This window comes from Vigna umbellata, chromosome 9, assembly GCF_029865625.1.
Source record: "Vigna umbellata cultivar VRB3 chromosome 9, Vumbellata_1.0, whole genome shotgun sequence".
NCBI lineage: Eukaryota > Viridiplantae > Streptophyta > Magnoliopsida > Fabales > Fabaceae > Vigna > Vigna umbellata.
The window spans coordinates 40,803,131-40,829,885 of NC_142173.1; the positions used below are offsets into that span (position 1 = coordinate 40,803,131).

A 26,755-nucleotide genomic window follows, 5' to 3' on the forward strand; every position below is an offset into this window, starting at 1 on the left:
GAAGATGGTCCAGGCCCCTAAAACTAATCTTGTCTTGGATTCCATCCCACTCTTCTGAAGCACATGATCGGTTAATGAATATTTTCTTCAAAACATTTTGGGACCATTTTATTTATAAAACCATCGTATTAAGGGAAGAGGGGACTGATTTTCTGAATGCCAACATTGCTATGTTAGCTTATCAGATTTTTTTGGATATAACCATGATTTATTACAAACAACATTATTGGAGGCAAAAGAAAAACATGCACACATTTTTCCTTTTTCAATGCCAAGAAAGAAACATGATACATTCTCGAATTCCTTCTCTTTAGTTTCTCATAAATGTATTCAGATCACACCATAGGTTAAAATTTCAGTGTTTCACTTTATATATATAGAGAGAGGTTTCAAACATTTTTGTTATATGAATAATGTATTTTCTTTTGTTAAAAAGTGAATTTTAATTCAACTCCAAAAAATAAATTTGTAATCCATTTATATATTATGAAATTGTCTTATAGATCTAAGTGTAAGATTAGATATTAATAAATGATCCATTAGTAATAATAACTAGATAGAGAATGACTGATAGAATAAATAATAAATTTTGTTATAATAACTTTAAGTCTAACTCAATCTTACAAAATCAGTTTATAAAACAAAATTTGCGTTTATTTATATATTATAAAATCGTCTTATTTTTGGTCGACCATTTGTGATCATGATAATGATGTACTTTTGAATTGGCCTAACAAATAAAAGTAAGAAAAGCCATTCATAAAAACAAATTTGATTCTGAAAATTAAGATAGAACATTTTAAACTTGCTAGTACAATCATCACCTTTTGCAAGAACGGAAAAAACAAGGTGTCCATTGAAATAAAAACGTTGGATGAAAATGCTAGGGTTGAATTGAAGGTGGTGTCAGCAACAAGAAGCATCAGCTTGGGAAGTGGGAATAGGGGCTATTGGACCACTGTGTTGTATGTGAAATATACATCAATTTGGCCTCTGCTAAGGCTCTTGTGATCTATGATTCACACTAGTGTTGGACCACAAACATTACTCACACATATGACCCATGAGGCATCCTAATTTATGTTTCCTATTCAGAAACTCATCATATGCTAGTGTTTCATTGTTTTCATGAATAAGGTATGCACAAAATTTACAAAGATTACTGTTATCAATTGTGAACTTTAACTGTCAGAATCTGAATTACAGGGAACTCACATAAATATCAGAAGTTCTGGTATACAAAATTCATCTGCATACAAGAGAAGTTCTTCACTTTTGCTAAGAAATTTCATTAATTGTCCTTGAAATTGAAGTTTGAAGAAATAGACAAAGTATATAATTGGAGTTTTCAGTGCTCTGTTAGATGAGGTTCCTAGGCCCCATATGCATTTAGAACCTTGCTAATGGTACCTCTGTACCAAAGAAAGCTAGTAAAGTGTATGCATAAAAAGGACAAGGATGTGGGCACCAACACTTTGTAGTTTGTGAGGAGGTAGATGAATTTGCTTAGTTTGAGTGCATTTCACTGATGGGATCCTTGCTGGCTTGCTAACCAACCAACACCTTAATTTGTTGCTGTTTATGATTGCATGCTATGATGCCATTAGCAAACAAAAACAAGAAAACCAACATATATACCTTGTTTTTCATTTCAAATCCAACACGCAATCACCCTCATTAACTTTGTTCCTCGGTGGTCTCTCTAATTCTTTTTTTCATCATAATAAGGAAACTCGGGTTGTTCTAATGTATTTCCAAGGTTTTTAGAACAAGAACAGAAACAAATCAGGTCCAACCACCTAAAACATATTTTTTTCCATACCCTACAAATATCCTCATTATCATCTCTTTTCATTTTTGTAATATAATAACAAAGATTCCTATATTGTAAGGTTATAGTGCTATGACTTTCTAGGTTGCTTTACAATAAATGGTTGTTGACGTATACTTGATTGCATACTCTGGAGCCTTGGATATTGATACTATTATTATTTTATTATTATGATAATAATAATGGACAAACCTGAAATAGTTAAATCTAACAACTTTCTTGAAAATAAACCTATTAAGGAAGGTATTAGTTGTTCAATTCATAATACTTCACAGTTTTGTTTATATTATATTCTTAATTCTTAAGCCTCTTTAAAAGTCACTTAGAGTTGGAGGTTTATTTTTCTTGTACACAACCATTTCCAACTGAACTTATAATTAACCCCCCATGTAGCAAACATGATACATCACAACAGTTTTGGACAACTACATCATTCAACAGTTACTGGAAAGATATATTTATCAGATTGAAACGTTGTAACAACAATACAATCATAAAGACAGTTTTAATTGATCTTATAAAACAAAGATAATGATTTTATTTTTACCTTAGGAACTACATTATTGGTTTTATTTTTTGAATTTAAAAGATTAGCAGAACTTGGTTATCTGTCAGAAAAAATTGATCAGAAACTGTGAACATAAATATGGAGCAGGGGGTGGAGTCCATAAAATAGTTTCTCTTACTAAAAAGAATGGTAAGGAGAGGAAAAGTGAAAAAAGTGATGGTCCAGAAAAAAAGAGGGCATGCATGGAAAATAGGAAGAGGCAAAGGAATTTGTCATTTTGCAGAGGTTGCAAATCCCAAACATCTCACTAGAGGCCAAACAAAAGGGTAACTGGGTTTTCCAATTCTTTACCAAATATCTCATTCTTAGCTGTGTCCTAAACAGTGGGCCATGCACGTGTTTAAGCCCTTCTCATCCCATCATTCACCATAGCCTTCCCTCAATTCCCCACCACCCAACCCCTCCTTTATAACCGAACCTTCCTTCCCTCACACCTTCCCATCACTCACCACACCAACACACCTCTCCCTCTCTCTTTTCATCTCGTTGGGGCATTTCATCAAACACTTTGCAAGATGGCCAAAGTGGGAAAACTTACAAAGCTGAAGTCAGCCATAAAGAGATGGCCCTCATTGACCAAGCTCAGCCGCGGCAACAGCTGTGTCTCCTCCCACAAAGAAGCCACCAGAACATCCTCGTCATCCAAGGAACATGCACATGAACAAGAGCTTCATGCTGTTTATGTCGGCAAATCTAGGAGGCGTTACCTCGTAAACTCCGAAGTGATCGACCACCCTGTGTTCCAGGAGCTAGTGGATAGGTCTTCTTCGTCTCATGATGATGGGGTGGTGGTGTCCTGTGAGGTGGTGCTGTTCGAGCACTTGCTGTGGATGCTTGAGAGCGAAGAGACCCAGTTGGGGTCCATGGATGAGCTGGTCGAGTTTTACTCTTGTGCATGCTGATCCACATGATGGTATCCATCGATGCTGACACTCCTAGTAATAGCTGACTTCGATTGTTTCTCTTGTGGTCGCCCAAACAAACCCAAACCATTGGCCTCACTTTGTGAATTCAGATTGATTCAATCTTAATTATATATATAAAAGTATTGTTGTTGTGTAAAGTGGGCATGTAGTTGACATGAATGTTCTATTCATTGTTCTTGTGACTTTGTTTGAGGTGAATGAATCCAACGCCAATTCGAATCATCTGTCCTGTTTCTTCTTCCTTTATTTGAAAATGACACTAAATTGAAATAAGTTAAGCATTATCTACTATTTAGGAATTGTCAAAACGATTAAATTAAGTCCTCAAGTTTAAACTCAATCCTATATCCAAAACTTTGATAACTTGTATTGGGACGACCCTATGTGTTCATTGGATTAGACTAATGTTTTATTGGTATTACATATTTTTTAAGAAATTCTTTTTCAAAAAAAGTTTTTAAGTGATGTTAAAATTATCTTAACGATCAATTTAAACAAGTTTTTTTTTAAGTGTTTATGACGATAAGTCAGACAAGCGTGTCTGGTTATGATAAACAATGATAAAAAATAAAGGTATTTGTTGTTAGTTTTAGATAACATATAATAAATAAAACTTATAAATCAATTTTTTATATTTATGTGTTGAATTCATATCTTATTATTAGTATTATTTTTTTTTTTAGAAAAAACATTTGATGATTGGTATTTAGATTGAATTCCCTATGTATATTTATTGTTTAATAAACTAAATAATTTATTATACCAGAGGGGCAATGTCTGATCTCTATTTGTAATTAAATCAGATCTGAGTCATGCAATATATATCTGTGCACCCACATACAGAAGTCAACTAAAGTTACACTGTCTTTATAATTGCAACCCAAAGATCACTATCTAACATATCAAGTTGGATTCATGTTTAAAGCCATAGGATCCGACACCAGTTAGTAAATAGACAAGAGCTTAAAACATACTAAGTTTACACTCTATTTTATTTCTAACATCATGGATTATACTTTTGTTATTTTATAGTATAAATGACAGTCTATGTTGTCATTTTACTATTAAAAATATATTAACCTAAATTGTATTGAGTGTATGAAAATGAGTGAACCCAGATGGACCGCTCTAACCTAAATTGACAGGCCTAACTTATGTGACAGAGGTTTTGGTGGTGACATGTTACTATTTTGAATCCCATGTCCAAGATTGGTGAGAGAATGCGAATGCAATATGATAGGGACAATATTATTGGTAGGTTTTTGGCACCAATAAGCAAGAGTTATAGCTCAGTGCTGGTTGCTTGGAGGTAAAGAGAGGATAATTAGGCCATTTACTTTTTACTCTTACTCATCCATGCTTCGTGCTGTTGTTATTAGTTGAGTAACTGTGATTAATAATTGCTTATCATACTTGTAATGGTGTTTAGGAATTTTTAATGACAGTGGCCGACATTGGTGATCACAGAAACTTAGGTTTCTGTTTCTTCACTCCTATACTTATGAAGCTATAATGCATTAATTAGTATCTTAAACCATATTTCTAGTTGTATTAATCCCGTTTCTAATCAACTCAGTGCAACCATTGGTTATTATTGGATGCTGTCATGCAAGTATACCTCATTGATTTACATTATGTCAATTTTTTCATTGTTTGTCAGTTTGTTTTTCATTTAAAAAATTTAAGTACGAAGGTTAAATAGAATTGAAAAAAAAATTAAATATTATATGTAAAATAAATTATAAATATATTACTTTGAAATTTTGAAACAAAAATAATAATTTCTTATATAAATTAAATTTATGTTTGATATATTTTACGAATATGTCCCAAATAACTTACACATTCACCAATATGTTTTAAATAACTCACATATTCATAAATATTTCTCAAATAATTAACGCGAATATTTATCAAATAACTCACCTATTCATAAATATTTCTTAAACAACTCACATATTCACGAATATTTCTCAAATAACTTACATACTCACGAATATTTCTCAAATAATTCACATACTCACGAGTATTTCTCAAATAACTCATTTATTTATGAATATTTTCTCAAATATTCATTAACACTTCTCAAATAACTTATATATTCACAAATATTTCTCAAATAATTGATATGTTATAAATAAAGAAATTTGAAACATAGTGTAAATTTTGATAAAATATTTCAACCACTTTTCACCAAGCTATGACCAATTTCCAAACTTAAAAAAAAAGTGGGAAAGTAAAATGAGATTTGTGGATGGAAAAAAACAAAAAGAAAAGTGGAATATATGAATGAATATGTACTGGGGTGCTTTAGCTACACTCACGTTTTCATTATACCAAAATTGACTATTTCTTAATTAGCTCAAACATTAATGGATGTCCTCAAGATCTCAACATCTAATTGGATCAACCAAAAAATAAGTGATGTTTGACTCTCTCTCTCTTTTTTTGTCATTGAGTGTATTTGACCATACATTAAGAATAAGATTGAAAGGGTTGAAAAAGTCTTGGACATTGAGGACTTGTCTTGAATTCAATTACACATAATCAAAATCCAATACTATAAGAACATGGGGATCAGTAATGAACAAGAAAAACTAACTATTACAGTAACACACGCAAACATAAGTGCTTTTGATGTTGTTACAAACAAAAAGTGTGTTAGAAGCGACACTAACTATGATCTCTACCGAAATTACAGGATCTAGTCTTCCTAGTTGGATAGGAATTGATGCTGGAATGAAAGTGTCTCTTTTTACAAATCTTTTGCTTATGAAATACATATTTTATGTTTTATATATAGGCTTGCTTGGTTAAGACTCTAAATTTTTTGGTCCCATTTGATTCCTTATAAAGAGGGTAATAAGCAAGCTCAAAATTCTCACCCCTTTTAAATAAATGCTAATTTTCTTGAGTTTGGCTAAATTTTTTGCCCAAATCCATTAATCTAAATGGATGTTATAAAAAGTTGTGGAAAAAAAAATATCTAATTTATCTTTGATTATAATCATAGTTAAAATTAATTAATAACAAGTACTCTTTTTTTCAGTATTTTTCTAGAATATTAAACATGACTCCAGTGTGTAACAATATCAAATCAGTCTCTCAATACTAATAAAATAAGATTTTCTTTTGAAAAATATTTATGTTTTTCTATATGCATACCTAATTTTATTTCATATATCAGAATTAAAATAAAATTTTATTTTCCTAATTCATTAAAATATGATTTAGTTTCTCAATGTTGTATACCCTTAAAATACAATCCAATTTTTATACGAAGAAACATAGTCATATATATATATATATATATTTTTAAAATATGCAGAGGCTTATCCCAAAAGAAAGAGAAATTTAAAAGATGAAAGTTATTTTCATGTTTTGTTTTTCAATTTATTAATATGTACAAATTAATTAGAAATGGTGTACATTTGATGCTAACTTAACTAATTTACTGAAAAATATTCTCTGAAATTCTAGCTGGAGTTGGTTGAATTTAATATTATAGTTTATTTTACTTTAGGTGTATGTATGATTCTGAACATCTATTGTTCTTCACTTGTGTGCTGCAGAATTCTGTTAACAACTGTAAATGCTGTCGTACTAGCCTGTCGTATTCATTGACAGATAAGGCTGTAACAGAGTTTCAATTTCCTTCTTATTTTATTTTTTTTACGTATTAATTGACAGATAAGGCTACGACAGAATTTTAATTTCCTTTTTATTTTATTTTTTTTACATCTCATCAATCGCCCACTGTTTTCACATATATAAAAGTTTATATTTATTCAAGCAGTATTGATATTTCTAAACCTAGATATGTTTAAAATTGTAATTTTTTTTTCAGAAAAATTCAACAACGAACAAATATTTCATTCAGCCGCACAGGAAGTGTAAAGTATATCACAATTTTATGAAACTAACTTTATATATTATAATTTTTATGTACTAAAAAGTAAGTTAATATTATTATAAGTATTGAATAATAAGGTTTAATATTGAATTTAATAGTTGAAATATCAGTTAATTAGGTTAAAAAAAGTATTTATAAATTATATTGTGTGGTGGGTTGAATGAGAGTTAAGGCCCACAGAAAGACATAGGTTGAGTGATACAAATTTTGGTGAGATTTAGTTTAATATTTGAAGTTTGTAGTGGTGAATGAATTGATATGTGTAGGGCATGTGCATCAAACTTGCACACCATCATTGTCACAAATTGATATGCCATAGATATGCATGGCTTGATTATGCAGCAAAAACAATGGGCATTGCATGGTTTAAAATGGTTTGTTTATGCACATCATGTGTTCAATCACGTAATCTTTTGTTTGTACATCACCTTAGAAGAATCATCAAGCATGAAGCATGACGAAATGCTTACAAGAACATGTTGAGTACCAATAATTTAAGTGGAATATGCAAGCTGTTTAAAGGTCCAGAAACCAATCATCATGCTCCAAAATAGCAACTATCACTTTCTTTTTAGGATAATATACTTTGACAACATTTTATTGACAATATTTTAACACCATCTTCGTGTAATTATGTAATTTATCCATGTTGGTGTTTATGTTTATTATTATTGATTGTAGAGTAATTTTGGACCAATCACAGAATGACACGTAGATGATGTTAAAATGTTGTTAAAAAAATGTTGTCAAAGTATCATTATCTTTCTTCTTATTATCTACATTTTTATTAATAATTTCATTTTTTTCTTTTTTTTATTCTTTATGTAAAAGATGACGAGGCTTTTAATTGGATAAGTTTTTTGTCATATTAGTGTACATCAAATTGGAAGAGGCATATGAAAAAAGTAGTATGCACTTTCAATCCAATGATCTTATTTTCAGCTTCATTATCACATTTTTTTTATGGAGTGAGTTTGTATAACAATGAGGACCACAACAGATAAAGAAATTAAGTTGGGTTGGATATTTAAATTTTTCACCCCAACATTATATCGGATTAACAAGTAGTTATTATAAATTTAATATTTTCAATTACATGTGATAGATAACTATTAGATACTAGCAACAATATGTACACGGTTATGCATATTTTTTGTTATGATAGAAAAAAATAATAAAATTGTTGTTGTTGTTGTTGTTATTCTTGTTGTTGTTCTTGTTCTTGTTGTTTTTGTTGTTGTTGTTCTTGTTCTTGTTCTTGTTGTTCTTGTTCTTGTTGCTGTTGTTGTTGTTGTTCTTGTTCTTGTTGTTCTTGTTCTTGTTGTTCTTGTTCTTGTTCTTGTTGTTCTTGTTCTTGTTCTTGTTCTTGTTGTTGTTGCTCTTGTTGTTGTTGTTCTTGTTGTTGTTCTTCTTGTTGTTTTTGTTCTTGTTGTTCTTCTTGTTGTTCTTGTTCTTGTTGTTCTTGTTCTTGTTCTAGTTGTTCTGGTTGTTCTTGTTGTTATTGTTGTTCTTGTTGTTGTTCTTGTTCTTGTTGTTTTTGTTGTTCTTCTTCTTGTTGTTGTTTTTGTTGTTCTTCTTCTTGTTGTTGTTCTTGTTGTAAAACTAAATTAAATAAATTATATAACTTTATTATAATTTTTTTTATTTACTTTCTAAGTAGTTTTATAATTAAAAATCAATCAAAATAAGAAATGATTAAATTTAAAAAATAGTCAGATAAAATTGATAAACTAATTATTTTAATTTTAAAAAATTATATAAAATGTAAAATTGAAAAGCAAATATGCATATCCTTAAAAGATTTCCCATTATATATAGATAAATAGAGTAATAACGATATAGACGAGAGTGAAATTTTATTCTTATATTTAATATGTACACACATAAAAAAAATGCTTTTCTATTTGTTCATGATTCAAATATTGACTAAAATAAATTACTAAAAAAACTACAACAAAAAAGTTTAAGCATTTAGTATTAAATATATATATATATATATATATATATATATATATATATATATTTCAATTTCAAATATTAAAAAAAATTAGATAAGTATCAAATAAAAGTTAGATAGATATCAAATAATAGTAAAAAAAAATTAAAATATTAAATATATGTTTTAAATATAAATTTAAGTATTTTAATAATATCAAATAAAAATAAATATAATGAGGAAAGATATTAAGACAAGTATGGAATAGAAGTACATGTATATGCGCATTTCCTTCCAATACTTAATTTAAAAAATCATATATAACACACATTTAATTATCTACATTTAATATATTATCGACGTGAAGAAGTAATTTATTATTAATTTTATATATTAATATAGAAAATATTTTTTGTAATATAATATATATATATATATATATATATTAATATATTTCTTTTTAATTTTAAAAAAAATTATAATGTATGGGTTATGTGTCAGTGTTAGTGTGTTTTGTATTTAATCGAATTTCAATTTTTATTTTTTATTCAAGTTAGTTTCAAATTTTGTTTATTTTATTTTATTAGTCTCAATCTTCAATTTTAGAAAAGAAAATCTTTATAATTTTTAAAATTAGATGAAAAATTCTTCATTATTTTTAAAATTAATGTTTTTTTCATTATTTTAAAACTAAAAGATTTATTCTTCATTATATTTAAAATTTGAAGGAAAATTTTTTATTATTTTTAAAATTAGAAAAAAATTTCATCTATTATTTTTAAATTAGAATAAAAATTCTAATTTATTTATAAAATTAGAAGGTAAATTCTTATTTATTTTTAAAATTAGAATGAAATTTTTTTATTGTTTTTTTGTTTATTATTTTTAAACCAATTCTAACCCTATTTTTCACATGTGAAAAAAATAAAACATAAATTTAATTATTTTATTCAAATAATATAGTTAGAGTTGGTTTTAAAAATAATAAAAGATATATTTAATAAAAATTTAATTTAATCTCAATTTAAAGAAAAACAAAATTGGAATTGAATTGAACAAAGTTAATAAAAATTAGAACTAAATTAATAAAGATTAACAAAATGAATACTTACTTGACCCGTGACTTGACACATGGTACTGATATTGTCATGTGATATAATATTAACTTGACACGTGAACAATTTTTTTAATTAAAAAAATTAAAAAAAATATTATAATTTTTTTTAAAAAAATATTATAATTCTTTTTAAAAAAATATTATAATTCTTTTTTAAAAAAATAAAAAATAATCACGAATTGACGTGTGATTTAGATAACGTTATAAAAAAAATGACCGAATTGAACATAAATTACAAAAATTAAGATTAAATTTAACACTCACATTACTATTTAAAAATAAAATTAAAAGATTTCTCCAAATATTAAAACTGAATGTCTTATCATTCATTATTATTTTTTATATAATAATAATAATTATTATTATTATTATTTTCCTTAAAATATATAGAACAGGATAGGTTACTCATAATTGTGTGTTGTACACAGAATATCATTTACATTTATAAAGTATTTTATTCTTTTATATATTAATAATAATATTATTATCAATTCATTTATTTATTCAAAGGCTAAAAATATGTGATGATAAGATTAATCACATATTAATTACCGCTGAAAACGTGTCTAACATCGTTTGTGTATGGTAACTTTCAAACCATGAGCCATTGATAATATTGTCATCATCCTATATTTCACTGTATGACCTGGCACCAACTTGAACTTGTAAAATCTGCACAAAATAGCTAGCACCATCCTCATCTGCAGATATGCAGAGTCCTTGCCAAGGCATATCCTAGGACCTGCCTATAATAGGTGCAAAGGAAAATAAGAAACACCAACTTTGGATTGTAATCACATCATATTACAGAGTTCTAAGGAGATCAAAGTACCTGAAAAGCAGTGAATTTGAATGGAGACTCGTTTTTTAGAACACCATCTTTGAACCATCTCTCAGGGACAAACGAAGCTGCATCAGAACCCCAATTATACTCCATCCTTCCCATAGAGTATGGAACATATGTTACCATTCCCCCTGCCTTTACTTTCGTTCCATCTGGCAATACATCATCCTCTAATATGCCCTTAGGATCCTACAATTCAACACTCATGTTCACAAAACTTGTTCATAAAACAAAAAGTAGTACATTAAAGCAACAACCTTAGTGAAGTGAACCTCTCTTTAAAAGTACATGAAAGTGCTTTGCTTATGATAAAACCAAGAAAATGTGTCTTGTTAATACATTTTCAGGAATTCAAATATAAGTATAAGTCTCACTTTAGATAGAAAATTCATAAACTTATTATCTTAATATTTTAGATCGAAAAGGGTGTCAATCACTTTTTGGGTTGGCTTCAGAAAATTGAGAAAAAACACATTTTAAGTGTGAGGTATTATCTTAAACCAACTAACATGCTTAAAACCAACTTGTTTTCTGAGCAATAGTTCAAAAGTTGCCTCACATTTTATGGAATTTTCATAACTAGAACTAAATCAATGTAGGAAAATGCACACCTGAGGAACTGCTGGATACAATCTTAAGGTCTCTGTTATCACAGCATGCAGATAGTGCAATCTCTCTAGTGAATCTTTATTCAAAAGCCTTGAAAATTGTTCTACTCTTTGATTGAATGATTCTGAGTCCTCTTTGTCAAATTGAGGCAAGGAAATGTTCTCTTCTTTTGCATGATTCTCCTCAAAAAGTTTCAGCTCAAGGTAAAGTTTGTCAGCAACATGAGCATGTGTCATTACCATGTATATGGCCCATGACAGGGTTGTTGCAGTTGTGTCTCGACCAGCAATGACAAAGTTCAACACAATATCTCTCAAACTCTTGTCCGTTGCATTGCTTTCTCCTAGTTCTATGAATCTTGACAATATATCATGCTTCATCTGTTTTTTTAACATAGGTCATGAATCAATGTATGTTTGATGTTTACTATGTGGTTAGGATATAAAGCTACCTGATTTTGTTGCCCGCTTTTTCTGACATCTTCTATCTCTGCCTTCCTTTTCCGAATTACTGAGTAGGTGAAATCATCAACAACTTTGATACTCTTCTCAAGTTGTGCTTCAGAGCCTATACTTAGAATTTTCTTAATCTTCCAAAGTGGATCAATGAAACGAAGTGTTACTATGATATTTGCAGTGTCAAATGCATCGGCAAAACTGTTCTTTGGTAAATTGGAAGACAGTGTTCCAATTTCCACTCCAAATCCAACCTTACATATGGAGTCCAAAGTCATTCTCATCAACAGTTCCTGGTAATTAACATTTCAACCATCATCAACTGCAAAATCTCCTACTTTGAAAACAAAATTAAGAACATGGAGAATGGTAGCAGAACCTGCATGTCTATTTCTTGGTTAAGAATAGATGCTTGACTGAGAATAGCAGAAAGTTTCAAGGCATATTCCCTGAAAACTTTTGTGCTAAATTCCCTTAAATTTCTGGATGCAAACTCTAAGCTTGCAGTTTTCCTTTGCTTCTTCCAAGTCTCACCATCAACATTAAATATCCCATCTCCAAGAAGCACTTCCATATATGAATGGTACACTTCACCCTGCAATCAAAACCACAAACTTTTCCATCAAAAACTTTCATTATGCAGATAAAGAGTAAAATCCTTTTATACAGTTGAACAATAAAAGAACATTCTTAATATGGTTTTTAAGACAATTATTGTAAGAGTTAAGAGATTTACCATGTATGCATGCATGCACTATTTAGTAAAAGTAGTATGACTGAAACATTTGATGTAGATTACCTTAGGATAATTATTGAAGTTGGTCTTGAGTACATGTTCTACATTATTAGGGTCAGCAATGTAAGTATAAGTTGTGAAAGGCATAGGAACAACAACAGTTTTTGATTTGGTCAAATAATTGACAAGCCAATCATGCATTCTGTCATAGTTCATCAATTGTTCAATAGCAGCTCCAAAAAAGGGCCAAGTTTTTGGACCTTTCTTGTTTCTTTGACTCCATCTATGTATGAACATCCATGAAACAACCATGCATATCAGTACTACTAACCCTCCCATGTTTCATAGGTCCCTAAAGGTAGCAACTAATGCCAGGTTCCTCTCAAAACCTTATTTTTAAGACATGAAAAATAACTGCATACGATAATATACATGTCACAAAAGATGCATGTTTTTTTGTTTTTGACAAGCACAAAAGGTGCATGCTTTGAGTGATTGGTTGATGTTTCTCTTTACAACAATTAAGAGGGAACAGAGGTAGTTAAAATGTAGGTATCTAACTGGTTTATTTATTTGTTTTTAGTTATGTGTTAGCATCTCTGTCACATTCTTTTAGTGCTTGTGGTTTTAGAACTGTAAAGATAAAGAAAATATTCATTTCTTTCGTGCCATTGACCTAAACAGAACATAACAACCGATATGGAGGTGATCTTCTTTAATTCTTCTCTTATATAATTTAATCATTTAATATTGATACTATTTTAATAAAAAAATTACTTATATAAATTAAGGCTGTTTCAATCATTTCCGTCTGCATCTCTAATTTTCGAAAATAACCTTAGAAATTAATTTTTCTTTGTTGAATAATTTTGAAATTTCTTTTTATTAGATTTTAAATTTTAATAAAGAAAAAATCATTTACCGAATCTTAAAATATGATGAAACTATGAAATTTAGAATTTTTTGAATTATAAATGACAGTTTTGAAATTTTAAAAAGTTTTGAAGATACAAAATGAAATGATAGGAGGTGTCGATTGAAACAATCATAAATTAAAGTGTGAGTTGTGCTTTTGAAATTTTAGCCACTTGACTGATAATTTTAACATTTCAGCTACTTAATTTCTTATTAGTTAAATTAACATAATTTCTTGTTATTAAATTAGCATAAGTTATCTATTGTCAATATAAATTTATTTCACGCCTTCATTCAATTAAAAATCATTACATAAATGTTAAATAAATATTTGACAATTTATGCTAATATTAACTTTTACACTTTCTTTGGTTGATGAAAATACCTTAAGAAAAAATAAAAGTAAAGTAAAGAACTTAATTTATAATTCTTCATTTTAGAAAGTAAAGAAATTAGGATATCGTTTTATATCAAACACAAAATTTTACATTTCTTAGGTAAGCAAAATAATAAAACATAATAACAATCTCGTCACATGTCAATGAAAAAAAATTAAATGATAAAGATTTAATTGTAAAATACAAAAATCTTGAATACTTAATATTCAAATTTTTTTTATATAAAGTCAATTAAAAATAATCAAATTTAACATGAACTTAAATTTAATTAAAATCAATTTCAAATAATCATGTTTATTTTATTTTTTTTCATCCATTTAAACTATATATCTAACTTTTTTTCATTTTGGGTACCATCAAGAAATTATTTAGTCAATCAAATATAAAATAAAAACACCTAACTAGAACGAAACTGAAATTACTTATTTTTTTACTATGTCTGAACTAAAATCTTAAGAAAAAGATAGAGACAAATGGAACAAAATTATAATCTGTCCTAAAACTACACTTACAGACACAATATTTTAGGCTGTAAAGTTGGGCCTAAAGATGAAGAAGCCCAAAAAAGAAGGCCCATTTACTGATAAGCCTGGTGGTTGGAGCTGTCGCCACTGTTGGTGGTGGCCGTAGTGACAAACAGAGGGAGAGATGTCGAGATTGCGAAGACTGATACAAGCTTCGGTTGATGCTACCAAGAGAGGTTCTTTTTCTTCTCAATCTTTAATTTGTTCTCTTTCATTCAAAATATTTTCTCTCTCTAACTCTTTTTCTGCATTGGAACAAAAGCTTTATCCGGTAATCTTGATGATTTGATGCCACCACCGGAGAGACCCATCTTCAGCTTCAATTCCAAGAAAGAGTTAAGCAAGTGGCATTTGTATTCTGATTCCGAATTTGGAGGTGGGGTGCCTCGTTTCGTGCCACTACTCAATTGATTATTGTGAAGTTTGCATTTTTTTTTATTCTTTCATCGTTTCAGTTTTTGGGGTTTTAAATGTTTTTGTTACCCAGGTTTGTCCTCTGCGTCTCTGCAGATAACTGAGTCGGAGAATGGAGTAACTTCTGGAATCTTCTCCGGGAACCTCTCTCTGGATGTCTCTGAGGGCTCTAAATGGAAAATTACTCGGGGTGGCTTCTGTGGAATGCGCTCTAAAAAGGTTAATTTCTTCAAAAACAACCATATTGGATTCTGTTAATGTGATTATTGGTGCTGATTTTTTTTTTCTGTACCAAAAAAATTAATTAGAATGCACTTGCAAAGTAACTTGTAAAGGGTTTTTGGCAACCATTATATCGTCGAGATTGTCATCTTTGAAGTGTAATAAGATTGTTCAGTTTTATACTATTTTAAAAATCGTATCCAAAGAGTATTTCTGATCAGTTGATTGTGGAAGAATCTTTACGCTGACAGTGTGTGGAAGAGAAATTCTATATTAAATGTTATTCTTACACAAGTCTTTGTGTCTGCAGTTTGATGGTTTTATTGATTTGGATTCATATGATACCATTGCGATGAAACTTAAAGGAGATGGAAGATGTTATATATCTACTGTGAGTGCACTTTTTCGTTGCCATTTATATTATGCAAGGAAATCTAGAGGTTGAGGGGCTTAAAAATTTCATTTCTCGGGTGATGTTATGAGTATTCTACCTTTGGTGATTTTTGTGCAGATCTACACGGAGAATTGGGTCAATTCACCTGGACAGATGGAAGATAACTCATGGCAAGCTTTTGTTTATGTGCCTGAAGGCAACTGGTACATTACAAAGGTAAGTTCTATTTGCTTCTCACTGCTTACAACATACTTATGATTGACCAGGTTTTCATTGTGTTGTTAAAGCCTTCGCTTTTGTAGGACGTCTGCTCAGATAACTTATCTTTGAGTGATGTGTATTCTGTTGCTTACAAGTTATGACCATTTTTCCTTCTATACATTATTTTACTAGTTGTGCCAAATTAAGTGGCGAAAATTATAGGTTTCTCTTTGGGAAAATAAGGACTTGAACTACTCAAATCAGATGCAACGAAAGATTTTGCACATCAGCACATTACCTTTGTAGCGTTCCATCTACTTCCTTAGAAGCCTTACTACTACAATGTTTATAAAAGGTCTAGGTGTAATTAGGAATACAATTCCTGGAATCAAAGCATAACAGTACACTAATTATTTTGCTTTGATTATAAATCTCTAGAGCATTAACACTGGATCATGGAATTTATAAGTTCGAAAGCTTCTTATATATTACTGGAGGCTGCCAAGGAAGTGTAAACACTTCAAAACAATAGTTGTTTGTGTCATAACTGCATCAGACTCGTGTAAATGTTGGAGAGTTCACAGGATTTCAACTTTTAACTAACACAAGTTATTTTTTCTTTTCTATTCTTTTTTAACTCAATACCAATAAAGATGTTAATATCACAATAATTAAATAAAGTATGGATTTTTTATTCATGTGTGATTTTCAAAATTTTCTATACAATTTTCTAGTGGTACCATATTTGTAGTTTTCAGGAAGGAACTTTTTTGCATAAGAAATGTTGATTGTTTCTATAGATCTTATGCTTAACATTATAATTTCTGTGCTGCTCATTTTTGGAACAACTCATGTCTTCAACTGTCATGGTTGCTATTCATATAAGTATCAAATATCAACATTGTTATTTGTTAGTGAGCAAAATAGGTCTTGTTGTGCACCGATCTTATTTTTGAAGTTGGGTGGACAATATGTCAACATATAATAGAATTTTGCTAGGTTTTGTACATGGTTAAGCTCTGTCTATGGCTTCATAATCAAGTCTCATGCCCCGATAAAGGAGGGTTGTGTAGATCCTCTGCATCCCACATAATTTGTCAATATACTAAACACGGATCACTCATGCTCTTTATCCAAGTGCAATGACATCGTGTAATCTACTTAGTGGGCATTGCCTATTGACATAAGAGTTTCTTTGTGTTGTTTGTACCTGGTTGATTTTCTAAATCAACACAAGTGATGGGTATCACATGCATGTTACATTCATTGATTGCCAGATTCCTCTAGCTCGGTATTTACCTACTTGGAGAGGGAATGTTATAGATGCAGATTTGGAAATGAATCCATCGCGTATTTTGGGCATGTCTTTGTCTGTCAATGCTGAGGGTGGTGTCCCAGGTGCTAGATCTGGACCAGGTGATTTCAGAGTTGATCTTGATTGGATCAAAGCCTTGAGGACAGAATGAAGTGAATAGTTTACACATAAAAATCAAGAATTTTCCTCTTCTTCTAGAGTGCCCTTTTTTGTAATAACAATGTATCATTTGATGGCTCCTAATGGAAAAATATATTTGGTAGTTATTAAAGTACCGATACAAAGACTGTATTATTGAGTGCTATAGTAGATCCAATAATGTAAGCACTTTCGAAGAACAAAATTCATTGTTTTCATCATGTTCACAGCAGAAGAATCAAGACTTATTGTCACCTTGACAATACTGCTGACATAATTGGATTGTCGGTCATCAATTAACTGTGGTGAATGAATTTGATAGAAATGTGCAATGCTACTAACCTAGTCATAGGGGGCAAATATCATTATCAGTTAGTCTTGTACCCATACACAAATTAAAGCTGATTCCTGCAATTATAATCTTCTCATGCTATAGAATATTAGTAGATTACTATAGTTTTCCCAACTAAATGATGCCTTCTGCTAAGAAAGGGTTACTAAATGTGAAATGCTGGCAATCTATATCCTAGGTTGTTGAAAATCAATTATCCCGCTTTTCAATCGAAAAGCAAATTTCAGCTGTTTATTAATTCAAAATCATTTCACTATTTTAAGTTATGCATAACTTTAAAACAAATTGGCCAAGTCTCAATTTTAATTTTGTGTTTTGTAATAAATTTAAGCTAAAAATAGATAATTGAGAATGTTTAGAAGAGAGGGATGTATTCGTGACATATTGCTTCGAATCAAACTTAATTGATTTATTTATCAATAACATGAATGGAACTGGATTATTTATTTTTTTCAAACGAAATCTCATTTTTTTAATTCCGCGGATGAAAGAATATGTTAAGTGGTCAACTTGGTATTTCAACAGAGATCAGTCGTTAGTAAAGATAATAGATCTTTTTGGACTAATGTCAAGATAAAGAAAATATCATAGTTTTATTTTGATTTATTATGGAATCTATAATTGGGCCAGAAGACTTCTATATTCCTTTTGAAGTATATGCCACTACCCACTCCTCGTTATCTTGACGAAACTTTAAGTTGAACAGTTGATAAACCAGTGGGATATAGATATCTTTTATGACTTTTCTGCTGCTTTTTTTCAGCAGAAGATATCTTATCTCATCAGTGCTATCAGTCATAATGACTGAAGATCCTAATAAGATAAACTTAGAAATTACAAGGTTGATACTGTTTGATCTTATTATGTTAAATGTACTCTTTGGATATAAATATTTTTAGTATACCTCACTTAACTTATTCACTTAATTATGTATATGAATGGATTAGAATGAATATCTTTCATGTAAGTACTTTCTGGTATTAGTTTTCTATGACAGGGCAGTGCCTGTGTAAATCGTTTTTGGTTGAATTGTAACTAGAACAAGAATACACATAGACGATCCACTTGAATTGGCTAGTTGTAGGGGGTTTAGATGCTTTGCATGCAGTCATGTATTCAAATATAGTTCTATCATAATACCAATAACACATGCATAGATTTCATCTCAATAAAAATTTGGCCCAATGCATGAAGGAAGAACTAATCTTGAATCTTTGAGGAGAGAAGTGCTGAAGTTTAGTGTTTGATCTTGACATGAAGAAGGATACCTGTGAAAAAAGAAAGAATAGTCAATACTGATGTGCCACTAACTAATTTTATACAAAATATAAGTTTTACTAATTTAATCCTTAAATTATAAATATTTATTTGTAAAAGTTCAAACAATAATAAGAAATGTTTGGTGTTTTGTATGTAATAAACCTTAATGTATATTAATAAAGTAATAAACAATTTCAAATTAATGTGTGATTTTATAGATAAACTTACTATATGACACTTTTCTTAATGCAGTGATGAATTTTCAAATAAAGTTATTCAGTGATGCAACAATATCTGCAACTTAGGATCAACCCTTCTCTCTTTGTACATAAGAGCAAAACTAGGAGCAAGTTGTGTTTAGCTTTGGACTTTGCAATTGAAAGGGACTTGGTGAATTGATTCTTATAATAATAAAATGTCCTTCTGTGTCACGGTAAAGCCACTTGACAGTTAATTACTATTCTTGCTGCAACAACTTGCTATATTCTGTCTTGTTCTCTTTTTTCCTTTTTTTGCATTATTGTTACTAAAATTGGAGTGTGATTAGAATCTATGGGGCCACATAAGTAACTAAACAAAAAGGGATGCATTTTGGCTGCATTGAACTGGAAATTGATGTCTCTCAATGTGCAAGTTGTGAAAACAAGTTGCAAATTGCCATAAGAAGTCAATGCCATGAGCCTTGTTTGTTGAGTATTTGGTCAAGTTTACCCAGCTGAAATAAAATAGTTTTTAAAAAGTATAGAACAAAATAGAGTGCCCCCACAAACTTTTTGGTGATTAAGACGATGAGATGGGAATTTTTTTGAACTTGTGGTTGCATTCCAACAACACAACCAAAGAAAGGATATGGTTTTCCTTTTCCTATGTCCTATTTTAGAAAAATATATATATATATTAAATTGATGGATCTTCTTCTTTATATTTTATTGAACATTTTTTATCTTTACTTAATGAGAATTAAATTCATATTTAAATTTTTCAACATGAATGAACAGTTTAGTCTATAAAAAATGGTATTTTTATTCTAATATTAGTGTTTAAAGTTAAGAAAAACTAAATTAGGTTTCCAAAATTTATAAATATATTATTGAAATAAATGAAATTCACTTCTTTTTCCATTTTGTTTCTAAACATGTTATTATCACTCTAGTTCTAAAAGTTTGGACTAAAATGAAGATGAACAAAATGGTACTTTTAGGAAGTTCATAGGAAACCCTAGAAAAAGCCTAGGGACTCGCCTATTTTTCTTAGCTTGATGAACTAATATGACGGTGAGATAAAGCTTTAGAACTTAATGTCTTTTTCTTTAATAAAATATAAATTGTTAGTGCATTACCTTACAACTTATATAAGAGTTAAGAAAATAAATAAATTTACATTAAGAAAAAATAAACTTACATATTCTTATTAATAAGGGGTTGAGCCAATAATCTTGACTGAAATGATCGCCAAATACGCTCTGTTTTCATAAAGAATCATGTGGACAGAAATGTTTGTTGCCCACTTCAATCTTAATGCTATATTTTTTTTTTCAAATAGAAAATTCTGGTTTAGTCTACAAAGTGGTTTCATCTATGTACAATAACTTTCTGAAAATAATAATAATTGAATTGTATTTGATCTTAATACATTGAAATTGAAAAAAAAAAGTTTGTGATATGATGTGTACGGGCAAATACATCGCTTTTCCAAAAATTCTCAGAATCCTAACATTACAATCAATTCACTAGTTCGAGATAAGTGGATGCACTTTCATTTTAATATTTTTATTTAAACTTGAGATTAACACTAGAAAAATAATTAAACTTACATCTTTTTAAAAGTAAAAGTAAATAAAAACAAATTTAACTAAATTCATCTTATATAGTATGATTATTTAATCACTTTAAATTTGGACAGTTTAACTAGAGAATCCGTAAAGATGATTATGTTAAATCTAAATATTATTATAAAATTTATAAATATAAGATGAAAGTACTATGATAAGTTAGTTATATTTAATATAAAGTTATTATTATATTGTTGAATTTTTATTGACTTTGACATTAAATACTGCTAGTAACTCTTCAATTTTGATCAATATAGTAAATGTAAAATAAAAAGAAGAACTTTAACATAAGTTTAGAATTAGAAAAGAATTTATTTTTTTATTATTCATAGAATTAATAGAAGAAAAAAACATCCAAATACTAACAAAGAACAACAACAATGACACCCAATTAAAACCAGTCTAATCAAACTCAAACAACAGTGACATAATGGGGAATTTAGATATAAAAATAAAAGATTAACTAGTGATAAAAATGGTAAAAAAAAAAGGGTTATATATAGGTGGTAGAGTCTTGAAGCAAGCTAAGGCCAGGATTAGTCCACGATCTTCACATATGAACCTTTTCCTTCTACTTGCAAGACAATGTCTCCTATCACCTTTAAGTGCATGCTTGTGATGAAGAATTGAAGATGGTCGTATCTTGTACAGAATCATACATAGTGTGGTATTGTGTCACGTTCTGGCACGTGATTTCGAGGAACTTCTACTCCTACATGGCCATAGGGACCACCACCACCAAGAGACATATATATACACACACATATTTATATATATACACATATCAAAGGACTATTTGTCTTTGTCACTGCCATAACTCTTGTGGTTCAACACTTTCTGGGCCCACGGGATCATACATCATGTCTACTTCATTACATCACATGAGATGAAAGAATAGTTCCAAAACTTCAAAATATCACTCTTCTGGTTTGCTGCAAGAAATTATCTGATAAACTTACCAAAATGTATCTGTCAAAGTCTGTGTTTGAGCAATTCTTTTTACCGTAAAAATATTAAAATGGCATAATTTTCTTTTTTCAAAATCATTGAAATGGACAGTTTAAGAAAAAATTACAAATGGGCTAGTCGTGTTAAATATGATTTCATTTGTGAAGAAATCGTGTAAGGTGATACAACTTTAGTATATATTATTAAGCAGAAGTAATGTAAAGAATTATCACTTTGGGTGTAGGTTTTTCATACTTTATTTCAAGTCAGTTAAAGGTATTTTTAAATGTTTTCAGTTAAAGTTTTTTCGTTCCAAAATCGTTTGAGTGTACTCAAACAAAAATACTCTGATGTTCAAAGTAAGTGGTTAATTCGAGCGGAGGAGATTATAATAAAAATTTAAATTCGTAAAATTTTAATCATGATTTATTATCTAGTAAACAATTTTTACTAGTAATCTTGATTAGAAATAATTTTTAAAGATTTTTACTGTTAGAGGCAGTCCATTTGATCTGTTTGTCCGCATGATTGATTAATAAGTAATACTTATCTTGATTGGATAGTATGTGTCAGTGATAACGATCTACTAGAACCGATCGGAACTCGGTCAAAGGACCATTCACAACGGCTTAGAATGTGTAGAAATATTATATAACTTTTGTTCAATTTCAAAAATTTTGTTACTTTAACATTATTTAAATTTATAAAATTATATTGAAATCGTGACAGATTTGGAACATGGTGGGTTAGTTAAATAAACAGCATAAGTTTTGGTGAGAAAATTACACAGAAGAGGTAGTATTCTGTTCTTTTCACCTTGCATGCAAACATACAATGAATGCTGACGACATGCCATGATGTCCCAACTTTGGGTGCTTATTGGCCTCATCTTCCAAAGTTCCATAGTGTCACTTTATTTTTCTTTTTGTCAAAATTGAAATAGTATATTTCTGGATCGTGACCATTAAGGATCTGAACGTGGGAGACAATGCAAGAGTGAAACTATTCTTGATTTATAGTGTGAAGTTGATCTTTAAAATTATAGGTTCATAATAACATAGGTCTGTAATCAAAGTATCTATATTTTGCACAAACATAACCTGTTTTCGAAAAGTGAGTTCAGTTCTTAACCTTTTTCTCTTTCTGTGCTATAAGACAGTGACAATGCAATCAATTCTCCAAGCTGTTAAACAGCTTGATAAACCAGTGGGACCCACAATTAGATCCAACTTTCTTCTCTCTTTCCTCTTAAAACTCACAAACTCATTAAGAAAAGGACTTTCACATCCACAGAAAAAAAAAACACTTTCACATTCACAGAGAAAGAACCTTCTGGACACACTCTCCCATGAAATATCTAAGCTACCACAGAATCTCAGCCTTACGTTATTACCACCCTCAATCCTCATACATAGTCCAAACCAACTACCTTGCTTTTTATCAATTATTTGTTTATTTTTATCCATTTTATTAAAGAAAAGTTTTCATTTTTATACATCTTTCTAAAAAAAGTTGAATAATATATATATATACACACACACACGATCAAAGTTGTTGAATTTTGAAGATTTTTCTACAAAGAATAGGCGAAACTAGATATTACTAAAAGGGGATTTTATCATACTTTAAAATTTTCTTTAAAGAGTAAGAAAATCAAATAAAAAAAAAAAAAAACTATATAAGGTGCAAGGCAGGGTTAGAGGTTCTGGAGTGTTCATGAGATCCTCTTTTGCTCTTCACCTTTCACTCCACGGAATCAAAAGCAAGTGCTGAGTTCCGTGTTCCTATTCACAAAAACATGTAGAGCACCAAACCCAACTTGCCATCAAAGTTTAATAATATATTTTATATATATTATACCATTTGCTTGACAGTAGTATTAATATTGCTGTTGTGGTGTGATTTTGGTGTCTCTTTTTTAATGTTATGGTTGTACGGAGTTCGTGTGTTAGTTCAATTCGTCGACAAGAAACCTTGGTTTGATAATTGATTGGTTCTGTGGAGAGTTTTCCTTTGGTGTGGTTGGTTTGTAGGAAGTTTGGTTTGTTGGTGGCGGTGGGAATAGCAATGGCTAATGAAGGAAACAAAAGCAATGACTTCTATACGATCTTGGGGTTGAACAAGGAGTGCACTGAATTGGAGCTAAAGAAGGCATATAAGAAACTTGCAAAGGTTTGAATTGAACCCAAATGGTTCTTTTTCTGTTCTTCTTTGCTCTTCTCTGAACCATGTTTCTTAAATATTAGCCGTTGTGAATGATGTTTTGTTTTTTTTATGGGATAGAAGTGGCACCCGGATCGTTGTGCTGCATCTGGGAATTCAGAGTTAGTGGAACAAGCTAAGAAGAAATTCCAGGAAATTGGGGAAGCCTATTCTGGTAATGCCCTTTAGATGTTTCCACGATTGAACATTGACCCATGATTGACTTGTTCATTTTCTCCTAAAAATTAAAGAAAAGTTTGAATTTTGCTCTTGTTTGAAATCTCATTCCTGTGCTGTTTATTTGGTGTAAATGGTGTTTTTCCTCTGTGACAGTTTTATCTGACGCCAACAAAAGGCTAATGTACGACGTTGGTGTCTACGATAGTGATGACGACGAAAACGTAAGTCATTCACCTCATCTCATGCCATCTTCTACAGTAACCATGCCCTGAGGTCCGCTCATCCCTATGTTTTATTGCCTCGAATAGAAGCAATTTCAGTTTGACCCTCTTTTTCTCGAAGTAACCAATTTGGTTCTATCTTTTTGCAATTTTGTTATTTTATGTGTTTAAGGGTAAATCTTGTTTTTCCATGCATTTATATTTTTTCAGTGGGGGTTCTAAATTGAAATAAGGAAGGAGAGCAAATAGTGTAGATTTGTGATTCAATCATCGTATACCGTTGAATTGTTAAGGTTGTTTTAACTTTTACAGAAATAGTATAGAAGTGACGTATTTTTTTATTAATTTGTATACTGTTCTGTTTTTCTAATCAGCATAAGTGAATGAAGATAATATGCATGAGATTTGAAGGGTCTGATTTTCACTCAACGGTGATGATTAGATTGTGTGAATGCATGAGTGTTATTGTTGTCCTGCAGTCTTGTCACGTTTCTGTTTTTTGCACCGTCCATGTTTTTATTTTCCTGTTAAAAGGGGCATCTTCTCGGGGAGTAATAAGAATCCGATAAGTCCTACAAAAACTTGGCTGTACTCATTGGGATTGTCACAAACAAAGGCACAAGCTTTGTTACAAGTCAATTTGTGTGTCACAGATCACATGGGCATGTTGCTTATAGAATTCAGTGAGAGGGGAATAATTCATCGAATCGAGTTTGGTTTTGGTGGAGGGGACTGAATCTTGTTCGTGATCCCATAATTTTGTTGATCTGATCAAACAATTAATTTCTTTTTTGCAGGGCATGGGGGACTTTTTGGACGAAATGTTAACAATGATGAGTCAGACCAAATCAAATGTGAGTCATCATCTACTTAGTGGGGTGTTGGGTCAGAAAGCTATGCAGTTTCAATGTTGTTTGTTTTATATGTACTTTTGGTTTGGTGGATAAAGCTAGACATACACATAGTGTTTGTTTTTGTCAAATACTATGTAGTTTATAGTTTTTCTATTGTCATGAATGGACCAATCCATTGTCACCAAGCCACCTTTTTCTTTTCCTTTTTGGACTGGCGACCTAACCAAATGCTAAGAAATCAGAAGGCTATTATTGAAGTTTCTTGTTGGACCTAAAAAAATTAATAATGAAGTTTCTTGCAGCATGCCAAAACAGCAAGTAGTTGAAGGCCAGTTAGCCAACACGCCTTTTATCATTCTTGGCTAAATTAGAATCATCAAAGTTTTCAATAACGTGTTTTCCATACATGTAAAACTAAATTAACTCTTGTTGTATATTTTAAACTGTGACTATCGGTCTGAGAACTCCATTGAGTTTTTGCTAGTTTTGAAAGAATGATCCTTGGTATGATAATCTAGTAGAAGTTTGAAAAAATTGAAAGCATCTAAAGGTTGGTGCTAGAAGCGTATTTGAGCATAGACTATTGATGAATTTATATGTGAAATAACAGGAAAATGGAGAGGAGAGCTTTGAGGAGTTGCAACAGTTGTTTGAAGACATGTTTCAAGCTGATATTGGATTGGATGGAAGCCCCTCTCTTTCTTCTGCCGATTGCTCTAATTCATCTGCTTACATGACTTACAGTGAAAGTTCTAGTTCAAATAAACGCAATTCCACTGAGATGAAATTTGGGAAGGCAGAGGACTCCTCTGTCTTTGACACCAGTTACCAGAATTTCTGTTTTGGGGTTAGTATATACTGCATTTTGCTTATATTTCATTTGATACATCATATATCATCAATGGCATACACATGAAAAATGAAGTGTTAGACTCAAAGTATATGGAAATTAAACTCAACAAGAATCTGCATTATCTGTTTGGAGTATTGGTTAAGGGAAAAGATAGTTTATTCAAGCTGAATCTTTCATCGAGTCTTTTAATCAGAGGTGTCTTTTATGTTGTTCGTGTCCACAAGGTCGGTCATGTAAACTATCATTACCAATGAGTGAGGATACAAAACAATGAAGTATGTGAGGTATGTGAAGATGGTAAGTGATTCCCTTTAGTCTTCTGCTTAATTTATCTCAGATTTTTGGCTGGTATTTGTGAAAGTTCCAATTCATGTGCATCATACATTACATGGCATAATATCTCTCATGCATTATTATGAGACTTAATTGAGTTTGTATTTTCTTGATCATGGTGTGAAGACAGGTGAACCTACTCCAAGATATAGAGGAAGAAAAGGAGAGAATTCCAGAAGGAGGAGGTAGAAATGGCAGAAAGCAAAAAATATCCTATGAACATGATGTTTAATCTGATGATAGCTACCAATGAAGTGTAGAAATT

At 30.4% G+C, this 26,755-nt stretch overlaps 4 protein-coding genes across 6 annotated transcripts; 3 read left to right on the forward strand and 1 right to left on the reverse strand.

Annotated features, from left to right (window-relative positions):
- Positions 1-2,483: 2,483 nt before the first annotated feature.
- LOC124832548 (auxin-responsive protein SAUR78) lies at positions 2,484-3,547 on the forward strand. The gene has a single exon (XM_047306775.2). It carries the CDS (start codon positions 2,915-2,917, stop codon positions 3,299-3,301), a length of 387 nt encoding a protein of 128 aa, XP_047162731.1. The 5' UTR covers positions 2,484-2,914; the 3' UTR covers positions 3,302-3,547.
- Positions 3,548-10,772: 7,225 nt separating this feature from the next.
- Positions 10,773-13,455, reverse strand: LOC124832559 (cytochrome P450 704B1). The gene is made up of 6 exons (XM_047306787.2): positions 12,999-13,455; positions 12,579-12,794; positions 12,196-12,492; positions 11,747-12,124; positions 11,124-11,324; positions 10,773-11,037 (listed from the first exon to the last, which is right to left on the reverse strand). Exons 1-6 carry the CDS (start codon positions 13,272-13,274, stop codon positions 10,858-10,860), a joined length of 1,548 nt encoding a protein of 515 aa, XP_047162743.1. The 5' UTR covers positions 13,275-13,455; the 3' UTR covers positions 10,773-10,857.
- Positions 13,456-14,789: 1,334 nt separating this feature from the next.
- On the forward strand, positions 14,790-17,752 carry LOC124832560 (putative complex I intermediate-associated protein 30). Its single transcript, XM_047306788.2, has 6 exons — positions 14,790-14,948; positions 15,035-15,148; positions 15,260-15,405; positions 15,719-15,799; positions 15,920-16,018; positions 17,281-17,752. The coding sequence occupies exons 1-6, from the start codon at positions 14,897-14,899 to the stop codon at positions 17,467-17,469; spliced, it is 681 nt and encodes a 226-aa protein (XP_047162744.1). The 5' UTR covers positions 14,790-14,896; the 3' UTR covers positions 17,470-17,752.
- A 5,766-nt stretch (positions 17,753-23,518) lies between these two features.
- LOC148193543 (uncharacterized) lies at positions 23,519-26,747 on the forward strand. 3 transcript variants are annotated; one of them, XM_088099132.1, is made up of 7 exons: positions 23,521-24,019; positions 24,131-24,224; positions 24,383-24,450; positions 25,248-25,304; positions 25,915-26,151; positions 26,382-26,454; positions 26,617-26,746. In XM_088099132.1, exons 1-6 carry the CDS (start codon positions 23,915-23,917, stop codon positions 26,409-26,411), a joined length of 591 nt encoding a protein of 196 aa, XP_087955258.1. In that variant the 5' UTR covers positions 23,521-23,914; the 3' UTR covers positions 26,412-26,454; positions 26,617-26,746. The 3 variants fall into 3 exon arrangements, with proteins under 3 accessions (XP_087955256.1, XP_087955258.1, XP_087955257.1); XM_088099130.1 differs by lacking the exon at positions 26,382-26,454 and having other exon boundaries at positions 23,519-24,019; positions 26,621-26,740; XM_088099131.1 differs by lacking the exon at positions 26,382-26,454 and having other exon boundaries at positions 23,524-24,019; positions 26,617-26,747.
- The last annotated feature ends 8 nt before the right edge of the window (positions 26,748-26,755 follow it).